The sequence below is a fragment of the Astyanax mexicanus genome, chromosome 23 (genome assembly GCF_023375975.1).
Source record: "Astyanax mexicanus isolate ESR-SI-001 chromosome 23, AstMex3_surface, whole genome shotgun sequence".
NCBI lineage: Eukaryota > Metazoa > Chordata > Actinopteri > Characiformes > Acestrorhamphidae > Astyanax > Astyanax mexicanus.
In genome coordinates, this window is record NC_064430.1 from 14,357,091 (window position 1) to 14,374,222 (window position 17,132).

General features: G+C 38.8%; 2 protein-coding genes across 3 annotated transcripts; one reads left to right on the top strand and one right to left on the bottom strand.

Annotated features, from left to right (window-relative positions):
• Nucleotides 1–961: 961 nt before the first annotated feature.
• Nucleotides 962–6,315, top strand: psmc3 (proteasome 26S subunit, ATPase 3). Of its 2 annotated transcripts, none has more exons than XM_049471230.1 (11): nt 962–1,115; nt 2,418–2,498; nt 2,590–2,715; nt 2,825–2,929; nt 3,047–3,109; nt 3,218–3,355; nt 3,679–3,822; nt 4,219–4,464; nt 4,601–4,746; nt 4,864–4,945; nt 5,965–6,315. In XM_049471230.1, exons 1-11 carry the CDS (start codon nt 1,074–1,076, stop codon nt 6,073–6,075), a joined length of 1,284 nt encoding a protein of 427 aa, XP_049327187.1. In that variant the 5' UTR covers nt 962–1,073; the 3' UTR covers nt 6,076–6,315. The 2 variants fall into 2 exon arrangements, with proteins under 2 accessions (XP_049327187.1, XP_049327188.1); XM_049471231.1 differs by having other exon boundaries at nt 976–1,109.
• A 317-nt stretch (nt 6,316–6,632) lies between these two features.
• aplnr2 (apelin receptor 2) lies at nt 6,633–11,366 on the bottom strand. The gene is made up of 2 exons (XM_007244967.4): nt 10,642–11,366; nt 6,633–9,538 (listed from the first exon to the last, which is right to left on the bottom strand). The coding sequence occupies exon 2, from the start codon at nt 9,301–9,303 to the stop codon at nt 7,951–7,953; it is 1,353 nt and encodes a 450-aa protein (XP_007245029.3). The 5' UTR covers nt 9,304–9,538; nt 10,642–11,366; the 3' UTR covers nt 6,633–7,950.
• Nucleotides 11,367–17,132: the final 5,766 nt, after the last annotated feature.

Sequence of the window (17,132 nt, forward strand, 5' to 3'; positions counted from 1 at the left end):
TTTGGACACCCCTGCCCCAAAAGCACTTGTTGGTTGTTCTTATAAGATCAAACATTTGTAAAGGAAAATAACCATGAACTTGTTTTAGTTTTTTAATTTATTTTTTGGTTTGCAACATTGTATACACCATGACTGCAAAATATATAAATATCACCACTTCATTTTCCATTTTCTTACTAAATATTAATCTCGGATTGTGGCTTTGTTGTAATATACAGTTTCTTAATGTATATTAAATTACCGACAAATTTACTTTCAAGCACCATAAAAGCTTTTAGATAAGCTGAGGCAAAAACTCGGCTTCCTGTACAGAAATAAATAATCATGCTTCACGCAAACAAGAAAAAAATGTGGAAGCATTAATTTACTTACGTATGCCAGATTATGGTGAGAAGTGATTTACACATATGCCTCGTTCAGCGACTACACTCAAACCACTAGATTCTGTATATCACAAGGATTTAAAATGTATTACTGTGCCCGTACAGCACACATCACTGTTTACTGTATGAAAATGTTGAAAAAGGTGGTGTTCTCACTGGTTTATATCATTAAATGTGCTCCTATGGGTTAATATAACACTAAAGAACTGTAACTTACTGTAGATTAGTGATGGGCCGGTGAAGCCTCATTGGGTGTATGCCACATTTTCCAAACTGTAGCGACACAGTGTTGCTGTATCACTTAATGGCGACATCTGCTGGACTTAAAAAGTCATTGCAAGCAACTGTATGCAAGGCACTGCATCGGTCACGTGGTTTTCCTTAAAATGATACACGCACCGACACAGGGGTTCTCCTTGTTTGCTCGGTGCATGCGCCGAGGTTTCAGTGTTGTCAGACCCATCGCTACCAAACGATACAGGAACTGTATCGGTCTATGTGATACGCGCACTGACACGGGGTTTCGCCTTGATAGAGGTTTCAGGGTCGTTAGACCCATCACTACTGTAGATCAGTGTACTGTGTAGTACTTCACTGTGTGGTGAAGAGCTGGCGCTGGGGGCAGCAGTTCAAACCTACTAAAATCACAAACCGGAGAAGAAGAGAGGAAAGGAGCCACAGCGGAGGAAGATGGCGTCTCTGAATGACAGATCCGTGTGGGATGAGGTGGAGGTTTGTTTTTATTTCTGGATAAAATAGTGGTTTTGGACGTGTTAAACGTTACGTACGGATCTCAGGCTTAATACTGAACCTCTGTAGGCAGCGGCGGTTAAATAATACAGCAGGGGACTCGAGATAAAGCCGGGCAGCTCAGCTGTTTACCGGTGTGCTAGCTTAGCTAACAGTCTGCAGCATGACACAGGGAATTTAGCTATAGTGCTAAAAATCTCACTGCAGAGAGCCCAACGAGTTAATATAACTTACAGCGAATAAAAACAGTACAGAAAGTAGAGTAAATTAATTTAAACGTAAAACACTGAATACTGATTACTAAACAGTAGAAGCAGTAAATGTTACTTTCTTTAACTAGCTAGCTTAGCTTTTGGTGGTGAGCTTAGTTAAGCTAACTCAGCTAGCATTGTGCTTAACCGCTATTTTGGCTAGTTTAGTGGTTAAAGGGAATAAAGGAAGGGAACAACGTCCATTTGCTGCATTATAGCTAACTACATAAAGCTATCTAGCTACAAAGGTTGACTGTTAGCAGTAACCTAGCTACAAGCCAGGGATATTGTATAGCTTGCTAATAGTTGCTGTAGGTTAATTTAGCTGTTGGCTCGGTCCTGCAAGCTCATCTGATAGCTTAGTTAGGTTAGTTAACCCAACGATAACGTTGCTTGAATTGTTTTAGTGTTGTTATGAATGTTTAAAAAAGCCTGTGCTTGTGTAAACTGTAATACAAGTAATTAGAATTAAACCTTAGAATCATTCATTGTTCTCTCTAAAATTCTGTTTCTGGAAAAATGGATTAAACCAATTTTTAAGTTATTTATGTAAATTTAACCTCAATCAGTCAAAAATGTGGACTGGAATGTGAGTTTTTACATTTTAAAATGTGCAATGCTATTACCCGTTTTACTATTTCATAATGTGCATAGACTGGCATAACAGAATAAAGACTAGTAATAAACTTTTATAGGGATATAATACAAAAAAATAATCTAAATTATAGTTTATCATTAACCTTTATTATTATTATTAGTAGTAGTAGTAGTAGTAGTAGAATTAATAAGATAAATACCTTCTGTAGTTAGGGGGTTAAATAAGAAGTAACAGTGTAATTCATATATTATTGTATATTACATGCTTAATAACGAGGACTAAAAGTCTATTCTATTTTATACCTTCTATATATTTTATGTCACTATTTTGTCCATTGTCTTCTAAAACATAAGCTAGCAGCTCAGCATTTGATTACTGGGTTGTCTGCTGCCATGTACAATCCACCACAACCCGAACCTCTTCTGTTTTTTGCAGGATGGGATTGGAGAGGAAGTCCTTAAGATGTCCACTGAGGAAATTGTCCAGCGGACACGGTTGTTGGACAGTGAAATTAAAGTAGGTGATTTTAACGTTGAATGGAAAAGTTGAAAGGTGATTTTAAATTTTTTAGATATAGTGAGCTAATGACTTGTGGTGTTGCTTACAGATCATGAAGAGTGAAGTGTTGCGAGTCACACATGAGCTGCAGGCCATGAAAGACAAGATCAAGGACAACACAGAGAAGATTAAAGTGAATAAGACCCTGCCCTACCTCGTCTCCAATGTCATAGAGGTAAGCAAAGCAAATCATTCAAAAGAGGTGTTTGTCTTCTGTACCTCTGGAAGTGAATATTTATTTTTATGTTTTTGAAATTGATTGATTTGATGTCTGTAATTTGCAGCTGCTGGACGTGGACCCAAATGACCAAGAAGAGGATGGTGCCAACATTGACCTGGACTCTCAGAGAAAAGGAAAGTGTGCAGTCATCAAAACCTCCACTCGACAGGTGAGTTCAGCATAATATTACCAGCCTTAGTTACATTAGTTTATTGGGCTTACATTTTTAATATTAGTGATGTCTTATAGACTGAACTTTTTGAACTGTGTTGTATTATGCCTGCAGACATATTTCTTGCCTGTGATTGGCTTGGTCGATGCTGAAAAACTGAAACCTGGAGATCTTGTGGTAAGTAAACTACTACATCTAGGATTTTGGGTGGATTTAAAAAATATATATTATTCATTTTATTCTTATCGTATAGTATTGCAACTCAGCATGTGTTTTTGTGTGCAGGGTGTCAATAAGGACTCCTACCTGATTTTGGAGACACTACCCACTGAGTATGACTCTAGAGTGAAGGCGATGGAGGTGGATGAGAGGCCCACTGAGCAGTACAGTGATATTGGTGGTTTGGACAAACAAATCCAAGAGGTACAAACTTTTAGCAAATGTTATAGTAACAAGAGTTAATGTCAGTAAATACTAATGAGCTTTTTTTACATGGCTCCTTTGACAGACTGTAGGTTGCTGGAATAAGTTTTAAATAATTCAAATGAGAACACAAAAGTAAATAAATACCAGCTCAATCGAGTTTTGTAATTATCAATTGGAGCATTGTGTGTCACAAGTCGGTTATTAATATATGAATATATTGTGTTTTGTGTATGTATATATACGGTTGTGAGCTAAGTAAAGCGCCTGTATCTCTAAATAGTGGAGGTAATCAGGATTTTTGTGTGTTTTGCTGTGTTTAGTTGGTGGAGGCGATTGTGCTACCCATGAACCACAAAGAGAAGTTTGAGAATTTGGGCATCCAGCCACCAAAAGGTGTTCTGATGTACGGACCACCCGGTACTGGAAAAACTCTGCTGGCCAGAGCATGTGCTGCACAGACCAAGGTACTGATGTGAAGTAGCTATACCAATGATGTGTCCATGTAATCTTTAAATCTCTGAAAGTATACATTAAAATCATGTGTATTCCACTTTCCAACAGCAGTGTTTTTGTGAGCTTTAGTTTTTCCCCTGTAAACATTGTATACATGTGTAGAATCAGTTTTTTGCTAATCCTTCCTATCTCTGCTTCAAACCTATTGAGCAATTAAAAAACTGAAAACAGTATTTTTATTTTTTTGGCACATTTTGATATCCACTGATCTGGGCTTCATATTCTTTTATTTATTTAATATATCTTATTTATTGTAATTATTTTATAGGGTTAATTAAAGATTTATTTAAGGATCATTATTACAAAGGGGTATGAAAGTCATTCTTACCCATCTTCCCCTTTTTTAGGCAACCTTCCTGAAGCTAGCTGGTCCTCAGCTGGTGCAGATGTTCATAGGAGATGGAGCCAAACTGGTGCGTGATGCCTTTGCTCTGGCCAAGGAGAAAGCCCCTTCAATCATCTTCATTGATGAGTTGGATGCTATTGGTACCAAGCGCTTTGACAGTGAAAAGGCTGGAGACAGAGAGGTGCAGAGGACCATGCTGGAGCTGCTCAACCAGCTAGATGGCTTCCAGCCCAACATGCAAGTGAAGGTACACATGCTGCAACACTTTCTCTGCTTCTTAATGGCTACTAACAGCCACATTTGGTCTTTTTACAACTTAATTTTTACTCGTGCAAGTTTATTTTTGCCAGTATTGAGTGTAATGTCTTATTATACTTTTTTAGGTGATTGCTGCCACTAACAGGGTGGACATTCTGGACCCTGCACTCCTGCGATCTGGACGGCTGGACCGTAAAATTGAATTCCCCATGCCCAATGAGGAGGCTCGTGCTCGCATTATGCAGATCCACTCACGCAAGATGAATGTCAGGTAAAATGTGCTTTTCTACATCTTTTAAAGCCAAAACACAACTAGATGTTAGTTACCGATTTAGCTCTTTCATTCTATTTCATCTTTCTCACTCTCTTATCTTGTTACTCTCTTTAGTCCTGATGTGAATTATGAAGAGCTGGCACGCTGCACTGATGACTTCAATGGAGCGCAGTGTAAAGCTGTGTGTGTGGAGGCGGTGAGTACTTTTGTTTTAAATATGTATTAAATAAGCTATCTCCTGTGTAAGAAAATTTTAAGTTTTATTTGTAGTCTGATGTGTGTCATAAAAATAGTTTTTTTCCTGGTCCTAAAGTTAAGTGGGTTTTGATTTATTTTATCATTGAGTTTTATTCAGGCAAAGACTGTAGGGGGGGTAACATCAGTTACTGATTCTTAGAACTGATACTACTGATCTACTTTATGATGGACTATATCAGCAGTGCACAATCTATTGTTTCAGCATTGTCATTGCAACGTGATCATGCACAATAGACACAGGTCACTTATTAATGGTGTCCTTTTGCTAGAAAGCATTTATTACTTGATCTGTTTGAAATACTGTAGGTAACTCCGAGTTGCATATGCATGCTGCATATGTATCTGCTCTTCTACCCCATTGCCTGCATTAGCCAGTATAAGAAAATGGACAGAAAAACAAGTGAATCAGTAAAACCTGTAAATGGCCTCACCCACCTTGGCTTGCGTTCGCCCACTGCGGAGACTTGGAGGGAGGGAGTGTCTGTTAGCCACAGTTCTGTTAGCCAATAAGAGGCAATATGTGTGCATGTCATGAATATTCAGGAGTTGGATCCAAAATCCTGCCGTTCTTCCCCGCCCACTCCTCCACTGATCTAAAACAGGACCACTGGAGCAATTTTTTAAAAACAAGCTCACAGGGCGTTCATTCATACTAGAGACCACCACTAAATTAATTAAAAGATTATTAAATGTTTAAAAACTTTTAATATCATGACTTGTTAAATCATTAATTTTTTATTAATTTAAATATTGCAAAAAAAAAAGTATTTTTTTGTGTATTTCTGGTATGATGCAGCTGTGTCGCATTGCCGTATTAGTCGCATTGCTCCTAGAATTGTTGTAAATGTTTCCGTTCATTTTTAGGCTAGACTTATTTGTTTTAATATTTTTGTAAAATAAATTGCACTTGTTGTGCAATGTTGTCTTTGCTTATGGGGTGTTTCTGTTGTATTTCAGGGTATGATTGCATTACGTCGCGGGGCCACTGAGCTGAATCATGAAGACTACATGGAGGGTATTTTGGAAGTACAGGCCAAGAAGAAGGCCAACCTCCAGTACTATGCTTAAGCCTGGGAGCTTAAGAGTGTGAGTGAATGCTATGTGTGTGAGTGGAATAAAGTATGTGTGTAAGAGACAGTCAAGTGTCAGAAAAATAAATGAGTTCAGCTTTGTAAGACACATCTGATCAGCTCATCTTAGACTTGACTGGCTCTCAGTAACGACCTTATGGAGTACTTTACAGTATATTGTTCTGCTTATCTAAATCCATTGAGAAAAAAAAAATAAAAACAATGTTTTTTCCAGTAATATGCTTTTCTTGTGATATATGCTGTATATGAAACTGTGCGAAATGTGAAAATTCATCTTTATTTACATGCACATGTTATAACTGGAAGCAGTGTATTTACAAAATAATTTACAGGCTCAGATTGAAGTTTCACTGTCCAGCAGTATGATTCATGTTTGCGGGAGACAGCAGAGGAATTCTGTGGCTGCTCTGAGGGCACGTTCATGGGAAAAACTGTAATGTGATTATTCCATTTTTGTGGTTCCCACACTGTGTGGGTATTGACTTCCTGTGAATGTTCATTTAGTGCCAGCAGATACGCATAAACAAACTACAGTAAAATGGATATCATTTACTTCATATCATCTAACAACATTTGAAAAGAAGAACAAAATATTTACAGGCTGTTGAAGTAAATGGCATTAAGGAGAACAGGGTGACCAAAGTAATAATACAACAAATAAGCTTATGATGTTAGCTGCCACTATTGCTGTGCTAATATCGTCATAGACCCCATGTTCTTTTATATTTATTTCTAGTCAAACCAGCCAACTAGAGTTTTATATAAAATGGTGCACTTGTATTATGAAGAAACTAGCAGTATGCCTGGAGAAACATGAGAACAGCATTTTTATCTAAAGAGCTCCTACTGCAGTTCCTTGCAATATGAGTTTTTATCAGCATTTATTTACTCAGAAAAGAGCAGAATGGAATTGTGCAATTGATTCACAGCTTTGGAAAAGTTCCTCTCCTCCCCCACACAAGCCCAGACACAGTCTTGGGTGTGGAATATTCATTCAGCACAACTGCAAAACACAAACCCCCTAAAACACTGGATACGAGGTGAAAAAAAGATTCAAGAGCAGTAACTATAGCCCTCTTAAATATATTAATACTGTAGCTTGAAGAATAATTTTAATTCACACTAAACTGAAAATATTTGTTAACTGAATCTTAAACAACAATGTGATTATATGTTTTCGTCAATATCGCCCAAGCCTACTTTGAAATATTAATAATGCCGTTTTAATACTATTACACAGTATTGCATTACATTAGTAAAAAGTATGATATAATATTAACAAGTTTATTTTTATATTACATGTCAATGTAAATTGACTAAAGTGTGTGGTGATTTAGATAAGCTGTTTGTGCAACATAACAATTAATTGGTAGACTAATTCTGTATTCCATATAAAATATTTCAAATGTTTTCCTACAGGTTGGATTTCCTACTCAGAAAGATGGGAAAGCCTCAATAACCCACATGAACAGTGGTAAAAATAGCAGTTGTATTGTACAGTTTATTAGCACTTCTATCTACTTTTGGTTTCGTTCAGTTTTACACACAGAACTGGCCAGTGTCATGTTGTGAAAAATCTCTCCATGCTGTTTTGATGGGCAAAATACCATATAATGCGTATATCGCTAACCGTGAACAATGCTAGCTGATATATAGCATACCTTATATTCCCAGCTCCAACATCCAACTTCCATGGTAAACAAAAGGCAGCTAATATTTCTTTTGTAAAGTAGCCTTTAATCTTCAACTTTGCCTTAGCTGCTCAACTGGTGGCTACATTTTTTCAGTAAAATGTGGCCTATTTTCCTGCCATAAGCAACTTGAGACGTAGATGGAAGCCTCCCAAAGTCTTTTAAAGCCTTTCAAAATATTCATCTTTGCAGATTGCTTTATCGTCATTGACTTCACGCTCCTTTCCTCCCTCACCTTCCAATACTCTGCCACACTCTTCATCCTCTTCCACTTCCTCCTTTGTCCCTGAGGGCATGGCGGAGCTTTTGCTCGGCAGCGCTCTCGTTTCCTCGCCCCCTCGTCTTGCACTTGACCTCCAGCTGTAACGGACCATGCCTCTACAGCGGCGCCGAAATGCCGGATCGCAGCAGGCGTAGAGCAGAGGGTTGAGGCAGCTGTTGACGTAGCCCAGGCAGATGGCATATGGATGAGCTGCTACCAACCAGCGGTCGAAGCCACAGGAATAAGGGAGGAGGTCAAGCTCCATCAAGGCAGAAAGGGTTTTATTGACATGGAAGGGCAGCCAGCAAAGGAAGAAAGCCAGGACAAGGGTGACGATGACACGAAGGAGCCTGCGCTGGCGCTGGCGGTCAGGGCGTGGGCCCAGGTTAAAGTGGTGAAACAAGAGTCGCCCCAGGGAACAGTAGCAGAGCAGCAGAACGATGAGGGGAAGCACAAAGCCCAAAATTGTAGACTTCAAACCCAACGCTGCTGACCAAATCAGCTCTGCATGCTCCCTTGCTGTGGGGTCCAGGTCTGGAGAGACCAGACTGGAGTAGTCCATGTCGCATAAGCACACCAGAGTACCTCCCTCACTGTTCCCACTGCCATCCTCCTCGTCCAGCCAATCACTGTCGGTATCTCCAGTCTCCAGGTGCACCTTTCGTACAGCTCGTAAGAGCAGGGCAGGGAGCGCTAGAATGCAGGCTGCCACCCACATGCTCCCTACGACCCAGCATGCCCTTGAGGTGGCTCTGCTCTGCATGCTGTTGTTGCTGTTGCTTCTTGTAATCACGCAGTAGCGCTCCACGCTGAGTGCAGTCAGGGAGAACACGCTGGCATACATGTTCAGTGCCACCAGGTAGCTACTTGCTCTGCACAGAGCGCCACCAAAGGGCCAGTGGTAGTCCAGGGCTGTGTAGGCTGCCCACAGTGGAAGGGTCATGACAAAAGCCAGGTCTGCCAGAGCCAGGCTAGCGATTAGAGACTCTGTTACAGAGCGTGAAGTGAGGGATGGAGAACCTGTAGAAGGTCCCTGAAGCTGCTCCGAGTTGGAGTTCCTGCGGCCTTTACCATGGCGGTCCAGGTATACCCACAGCACCAGCCCATTACCGAGTGTGCCAGCGACAAAGGCCAGGAGATAAACAGCCGGAATTACCACCCGGGTTGCAGGCCACTCACTGTAGTCACATTGGGGAAGCAGGGGTGGGGAAGCAGAAAACAACTCCAACTCAGACATGGAGAACTCAGACATCTTCTTTCTTCAGGTAGATGCTTTAAAAACACTATTGTATGTATTTAAGAATGTAGCATCACTGGGTAAGTAATCAGACCACCCTCTTGGTGCTATATGAGGGTGAGTGGTGGTAAAAGATGGAAGATTAGGGTGGTTCCAGAGTTTGGGTGTGCTGGTGATGAAGGATTTCTCTTCCTGTGCTTAGAAAATTAAGTCCAATGCAAGGTCTTCATTTCATCTCAGATCATTTTACCTGCGAGAAGCAAGGTAATAAAGACAAGGTGTGAAATTATGGGATGGCATTCAAGTACACTTTGCTATGGCTGAGTTGTTTCATTTTAACACAGTATAGACTAAAAATAAGCATTTATAAATGTATAATCATTGACCTAAGTTCAAGTATACAAGTACTTTTCTCTTTAAATTATACTTATACTTATTATGGACTCATAAGTAAAGTACAGTAAAGAGTTATGCAAGTAAAACCAAGTGTTTCTTGCATTTATTTAGATTTTATTTTGATTGCAGATAGTGTGAACCCAAGATATTTCATGTTTTATCTCCTCAACTTCATTTCATTTGTTAATATATACATACATTTCTATACTACAGGCTGGCAGCGCATTCCAAATGTCTCAAAAGTCAGAATGAGGCAATTTAGGGCTAGAAATGAGGTGGTAATAGTGTGATTTCTCTAGTTCTCCAGTTTTTAACAAATGTGTGATAATAAAAAAACAAGTATATTCAAAGTATATTCAAAACAATGCAACTTTACAGCTGAGAGAATTGCTTTTGGTCCATTCATCAATGACGATGTAAAGAATAATTCCTGTTCAAGTTTTGTAGTAAACCAAAAACCAGCAAAAATTGAGCTACTTGTATTTCACTGGACATCTACAATATTTTCCCCTTTATTGCATTGTATCATTAAACAATTCAAGGAAAAAGGGGGGGAGGGGGGGGGGGTTAGTGCATAAAGAAAATTGGTGCCAGCCTAAGATCTTTACTGCATCAACCACTCTCATTTAAAAATAGCTTATAGAAGAACCACATGGACAAGTGATTATTTGGCAAACCTTTGTCTAGCACTCCAACACAGATTTACAAAATATTTTTTAAAACTTTACTGAGCAAAACAGAAGCCTTATGTTAACCATGTACAGAAGTTGCATCCACTTCTCTGATTTTGGAACCATCTGGGATGGAACATCGCAGTGGACATCCAAGATGAGTTTGGAAAGTGCATTATTTGATCTTCTCATTACTATATACTAATACAAATGCTTTTTTAGTTTCATGCACATTGTTGTTTTTTTTCAAACAGGAAGTTGAACTACACAAATGTGGTTTACTTACATTTAGAACTCGTATTTCCATCTGCTGAGTGTTGATTTGTATGTATGCTGTGTAGCATCTCTCTTTTCTTCTTCTTCTGTCTTCTGTTTTTCTCTGTCTTCTCCACCTGCTAGTCAAAGCTGAGTGTGCCCATGTCTCCTGCTGTCCTCTGCTTTTTGTTAATCTTCACTGGAGGACTCTGGGTTCCCTCTGGGTAGGTATCTTTGAGACCCATGGGAATCATCACTTCCTTAAGACTCAGACTCTCCCTCTTTCTCTCTCTCTGTCTTACTCCCACCACTTCACCCCCTCCTCACTTCCCTGCCTTGCTATTGGACCACCCCTGTTGGAGATTTTGTGAGTCCCTCAAACAGGAGTCCAGGGTTATAGAATAGATACAGTCACTGCTCTGTACGCCTCTGGTGTGAAAGGGTTTGTGTGCATACATCACAATGCCTTTAACAACGCCATAGACAAACGCTGTCACACAAACAACTCCGGAGTCAAACAGCATACCAGTGCAACTCAGCAAACACAACAAGCACACAAATCTGGGCCCAATTTAAATCTAACAACCTTGTGACCCCACGTTTACACCAAAATGTTAGCTGTATTTCCCAGTGTCAGAACAGCTCACGACAAATGTACGAGCAGAAATAGCTCACAATTAGACCAGATTTACACAATAGATCAGCAAAATTCAATGTTAAAGTTAAGCACATTTTCCTTCTGTTACTGTACACCTGTTAAAAACTTTATTTAGATGCCCTAGATGACCGAATCACTTCTAATACCATTGTACCTTCTCACAAGACAATGCAAAACCACATGCTGCACACATTAATAAATGGAGAGGCATGGGTTAACAAGGATGAACTGCATATGGTATGATAGGTGTGTCTAGTTTAACCCTGTGAGAGAGGATGGTTGCTTAATTATTATTTTTTTATCCAAATTCACACTTTGCCATTTAGCTTCAAGAAGAACTAACTATTATTTACTGTACAACTATATTTTTCTGAAAATTCAGAATTATTTTTGGGGGACAATTCAGGACTGTGTAGCACACAGGAAGTTATGTTTTTTATTCAGTGCTGGTTCCCTGAGCTTTTCCTGCTAACACTGATGTTTTGATCAGCAGAGCGGACATATTATGTACTTAATATGATGAGCATATTAAGCCTTGGATACACTAGCTGACTTATATATTCATCAATCTATTTTCCACAATGTAATGACATTATATTAGTATTTCCATCATGCTGCGGTTAGCGGCTAATGCTAATACTGCTCCAGCCTCAGCGCTGCAGAAACTTCACTGAAAATCCTTTATAACGCTGCACTTCAGCAGAGTGGCTTAACTGCTTCTTAAAACCTGACTGGTAGAATTCATATATAAGGGACACTGGATTATAACACACACTGTGGATTTTTGGAAAAATTAAACAATTTTAAGTGCAAAAAAACAGTATAAACAGTCTGGCCATATTACACTACACAACTCTTTTTGGCAGAGTTTTATAGAATCTGAACCAATATAGAGCACACACTAGACCACCAGATTCCTCACAACACTTGCCACCATGCACCTGACTTGTGTTATCTAAGAGATTCAGATACCAACATGGAGGTGCATGAGCTTGCTGCAGTTGTTTGTGTTGCTATTTGTTTAGTAAGTGTTGGGTAAAGTAGTGGGTTGGGAGACATGGTCAGCTAGTGGTCTCTACTAGGGTGACCAGATGTCACTGTCGCTGTCCCGCATTAGTGACAATCAGACTCCAGTTTTAAAAAGTGTGTTTTGTAATCTGGCATTTATTAAACGGCTGTATGGGGAAAGCAGTGAAGGCTGTCAGCAGGGGGCGGGGCGGGCTGTTTCATCATGTCAATCAAACGGGAACGCGGACGCGGGTTAAGGGCACGCCCACCAACACAAACCAATTCAAATCAGGTTAGAACAGCACCGGCGTGCAGCACGAGGTAAGCGCGACGCGCACAGCTAAAAAGCGAAAATGCAGCTACAACAAAGACTGGGAAACTATCTACTCCTGGGTGAAACCAGTGCAAGGCGAGTCTGATAAAGTTTTGTGTGAAGTTTGCTTGAGTCATTTTTCCGTTTCACACGGAGGTGACTACGACGTGAAACGACACAGACAGTGCGAGACTCACAAAAAGCGTTACTCAAAAGGAGGTTTCCCAGTCCATGCATAAATTCCTGCTAAAACCCAAACAAGATTCAGTGGTGCCTTTAGTTGGCATTGTCCAGTAAATGCAGATCATTTTCAAATGCATTTATTTTGCGTAAGCCATTTAAGTGATTCTCATTTGAGTGAGTTTTTTCTTGTTCAGGTAATCAGCCTTTGTAATACACATAGCCTAATCCAGTATATGTGGTTCAGTATATTATTCTACTAGAAAAAAAAGCACTTTAATGTGGTGTTTGGGGTTGTGTTGTTAGAGAAAATGCAGGAAATCCATACCCTTTTTAAAGCACATTATACAACAGTTAGTTCCGACCTCACAATCTGAGGTTGAGAAGTGATCTAGCCGTGATGATATTTCGTGATAACATCACGGCCTTCTCACACTAAACTTGTATCTCTCCGCCGACGCGTTGCCGAGTCGGCGTATATACACAGGACACCCGCAGCAGCGTTAGCTTAGCACAGACTAGCGCTCAGCGGCGGCACGCTCGCCCGCAGCACTGGCTCGTCTTTCGTGGAAAAAAAGGTAACGAAAATCGCTCGGTTAATGCCGTCTAACGCTAACCAGCCAGGCTAGGCTAAGCTAAGTTAATGCTGAGCTAAAGCAAGCTACGCTAACCTAACCACAGTCCAGTCAGCTAGCTAAAACCAGCACCACCCAGAAAAATAAGCAGAAATGCTAAAATTCGCGGCTTTCACCTGAAGACGACTCCACAGAGCTGGAGAGGAGAGTATTAGCGTTATTTCACGCTCCCAACGTTACCATCTTCACTGTTCCCAATTTTGCTTTCAAGCCATTCTTTCGTGGTGTTAGTTTGCCTGAACCATACACTGTATGTAGTTAAGTTGTGGTGGAACTACTTTTTGGCGGAAGGCACAGTCCATATTAAAGCATATTCAAACTGAATTTCTTAAAGTTCTTTGATTTATTTTCTTTATTTATTTAGTGAAAAAAAGAAACTGTTGTATAAAAGCAATAGAACACTCGAGGTCGTGTGTTATCGCGAATAACATCACGGCTGTGATGATCTACGGCACGAGCCAAATCACAGCCGTGATGTTATTTCGCGATAACGCACTCCCTCTCGTGTTCTATTGCTTAATTAAAGAACTGTCTGTTCTGTTTAATTGTACACCAGTCGAGTATTTTAACTTGAGAAGCACTGTGAAATAGTATGAAAGGTCCATGCTTACTATTTTTTCTTACATGAGAGAAAAGTGCATTTAAATAAGTTATTATATGTAATAAAAATGTATATACAAATAAAAATGTGTGTATGTATATATGTGTTTGTGTATGTGTGTGTGTGTGTATATATATATATATATATATATATATATATATATATATATATATATATATATATATATATATACACACACACACACACAAATGGTGCAGCAGTAGCTTCTAACATTACACGATAGAATAAAAAATAAAACAACCATTTATAAAAAATGATGTAATTACTTTTTATGTGAGCCAGTGTGTGTTTTTTGTTCTGGTACTTACTTTTTAAGGTCTGTTGTCGTTGTCTGCTGATGGAGTGGGTTTAGACTCCAGTTGGTGAAGAGTTTATACTACCAGATTCTGCCCTTAAAAAATGAGGGTGAATGAAGCCGGCTGTGAGTTTGATGCTAAAAGTCGAGTCTGTCAGCACAACTGAAAATTAGGGTTACTACTACTGGAAATTAGGCTAAAAGTTGTGTAGTGTAATTAAATAAAACTACTGTTTAAAAAAACCCAGGAAACTCAAGTAAGTCAATAACACGTAGTGTTTGTTACTCAGAGAAACCACTTCAGAAATGAGCTGCACCTAAAAAAATCACTTCCCAAATATGTCCAAATCAGTAAATCATTCTAAAACATTTTGAGGGAACTTTTCTGTGTGTGCCTGAAAGATTTAAAAAGTGCTTCCATTTATATATCTGTGTTCTCAAAGAAAAAAAGTAATATTTCAGCATACTGTATATGGTTCTTCTAATATTCACAGAATCTAAATCCCCTATTGGATAGTAATAGGTCTCAGTTTCTGTGTGCTTTACAACTCGCCAGCTGATGCTTGAACATGGTGAATTTACGCTTGTGGGTGGAAAAATCAGACCATGAGGTAATTCATTTTTAAACACTAAACAAAACCCAGCACTCAAATCCATTTTGAGTGTGTCCTTTAGGCTTCACAAGTTCAGTAGCTCTAGTAGCAATAGCAGTTCTAAAAGAGCAGAAAAGAGTAACAGTAACTAATGACAAAAGCCTATGACAGTGCCATGTACTGCAGGGATTTAACAACCTGGCAGCTAAAAACATTGAAGCAACCTCAAATCAGCGTTGATTTATTTTTCAAAATCAACACATAATTCATTATTGATTCAACGGTGAAATTACAGCTGGGTCCATATGAATGATTTAATGTAGCTATTAATTCTTTTATTCCACCTCTTAGAACATGATTGTGACTTTCTCAATGTTCATCGGGAAAAAGAAATCTAATAAAAAATGCCATTAATCATTGAATCTTATTTAAATTACATTAAACCTTTGCTTTCAATTGAATTGAACAGTTGCAACTTAAAGGGATTAATTAGTTTAATCGGGTCAAACTAATATGTACTAAAATACATAAATAAAATATAAGTAAAATTAACAAAGTAAACTAAGATAAATGGCAAAAATGATTATTTAAAAGGTTTAATTAAAAGGGAAACTTTTAAATACAGACAGCAATTAATGATTTAAAAATGATATACTTTACAAATGTGTATTTTACTTTATCAACATACTACTGCATTAAAATCATTGCTCAAGGTTGTTTTAGAACATTGGTCACCAGTTCCAGTTTTGGAGGAAAGAGTTTCAGGCCAGTTTGGTTATTTACTGCTCAAACACACCTGGTTCAACTCCTCACTTAATAATAAATGTTTAGTAGGGTCAACCATAGACATAAACTTTACATATAGACACTGCAAACTGTACTGAACAGTGGCCCACTATAGCTGTAACTTAGCTGTAAACACATTTGGTTTCCTAAAGAATTCTTTAGTGGGTGGATCTCTAAAAAGCTATTTTGGTAAATCAAAGGTTTGAAGTAAATGTGTGTCCAATACATTAAAGTATGTGAATCTTTCTCTTTTAAAAATATATTTAACTATTAAAATGTTAGAGGACGCTATGTTTGGCTGTATTGCCATTTCCTTGGTCATACTTGAGTAAAATACACTGCTCTGACGGGTAAACTTCAGAAACAAAGCAATTGTAAATGAACCTGTGTGTGTTCAGAGAGAGTGTGAGTAGAGGGGTGAAGCTTTTATTGTCTCTGTAAGGAGAGTGGGACTGAACAGGACACTGTTTACAGGGTTTCAGTGTGATGCAGAGCAAATGTTTAAAGAACCTTTCCTCAGGCAAGGCACACAAACACACACAGACCAACACAGCCATTTTTTTCCTGCCACCCACTGATTCCAGCAAACATTCTAACATTTTCTTCATTCCATATAAACCCTTGGCGCAGATAATATGAAGTTTGCCTTTTTTAAAGGTTAATTTAATACATTGGACCATATTACACAAACTTACGTAGATAAGATTACAGATATGATGCCTGTTGATTTTTGTTAACAAAAGTAAAAAAACTAAACCCACAAAAACTATTTAATCAGATTTCTTCTTATTTTCCCAGAAAAACATCACATATAAAACTCAAACTGTTTAATTTGGACAGTTATTTGAAAAGCTGTCTAAAGCTCTATCCAGACGGGTTTAGTTTCTCAGGGGGTCCTGGGGTAATTTTCTCTTTTATGGGGGGACCTCTATGATTGACCACGTGCGTGTTTTTCTCAATCATCCTCTTAGAAAATTACAGGCTGAATTACCAACTTTTTTTCGCTGATCTGCGTGATTCTCCGGTAATTTTACTCCCATCTGGATCCACATCTCTGAGTTTCGTCTGTTTGCGTTTAAAAAAATAGCTATTTGTCCACTGCTATGCACCGTAATTACATAGTTTTACAGAGATCCATGTAAAAACAACAGCAAGTGGAAATGTGGGGGCTACTAACATTATTGCATGTGACTGAGAGGCTAAAAACTCACTGGTCCTCCTGTTTTTTCAATTGCAATCCGGATGCAAGAGTTTTATCACTGAGTAAAAGTGTGAAATATGTTTCATAGATGTCCTCCTGAGAAACTAATCCAATCCGGATAGGGCTTTAGTGTGTGTAACCACTATGGTTCTTTTACTACGACTGCTACAAAAAAATCTGCAAAGGTATGTGTCTATACACTTTTACAGTGTGACATTTTTTGTGAAATTT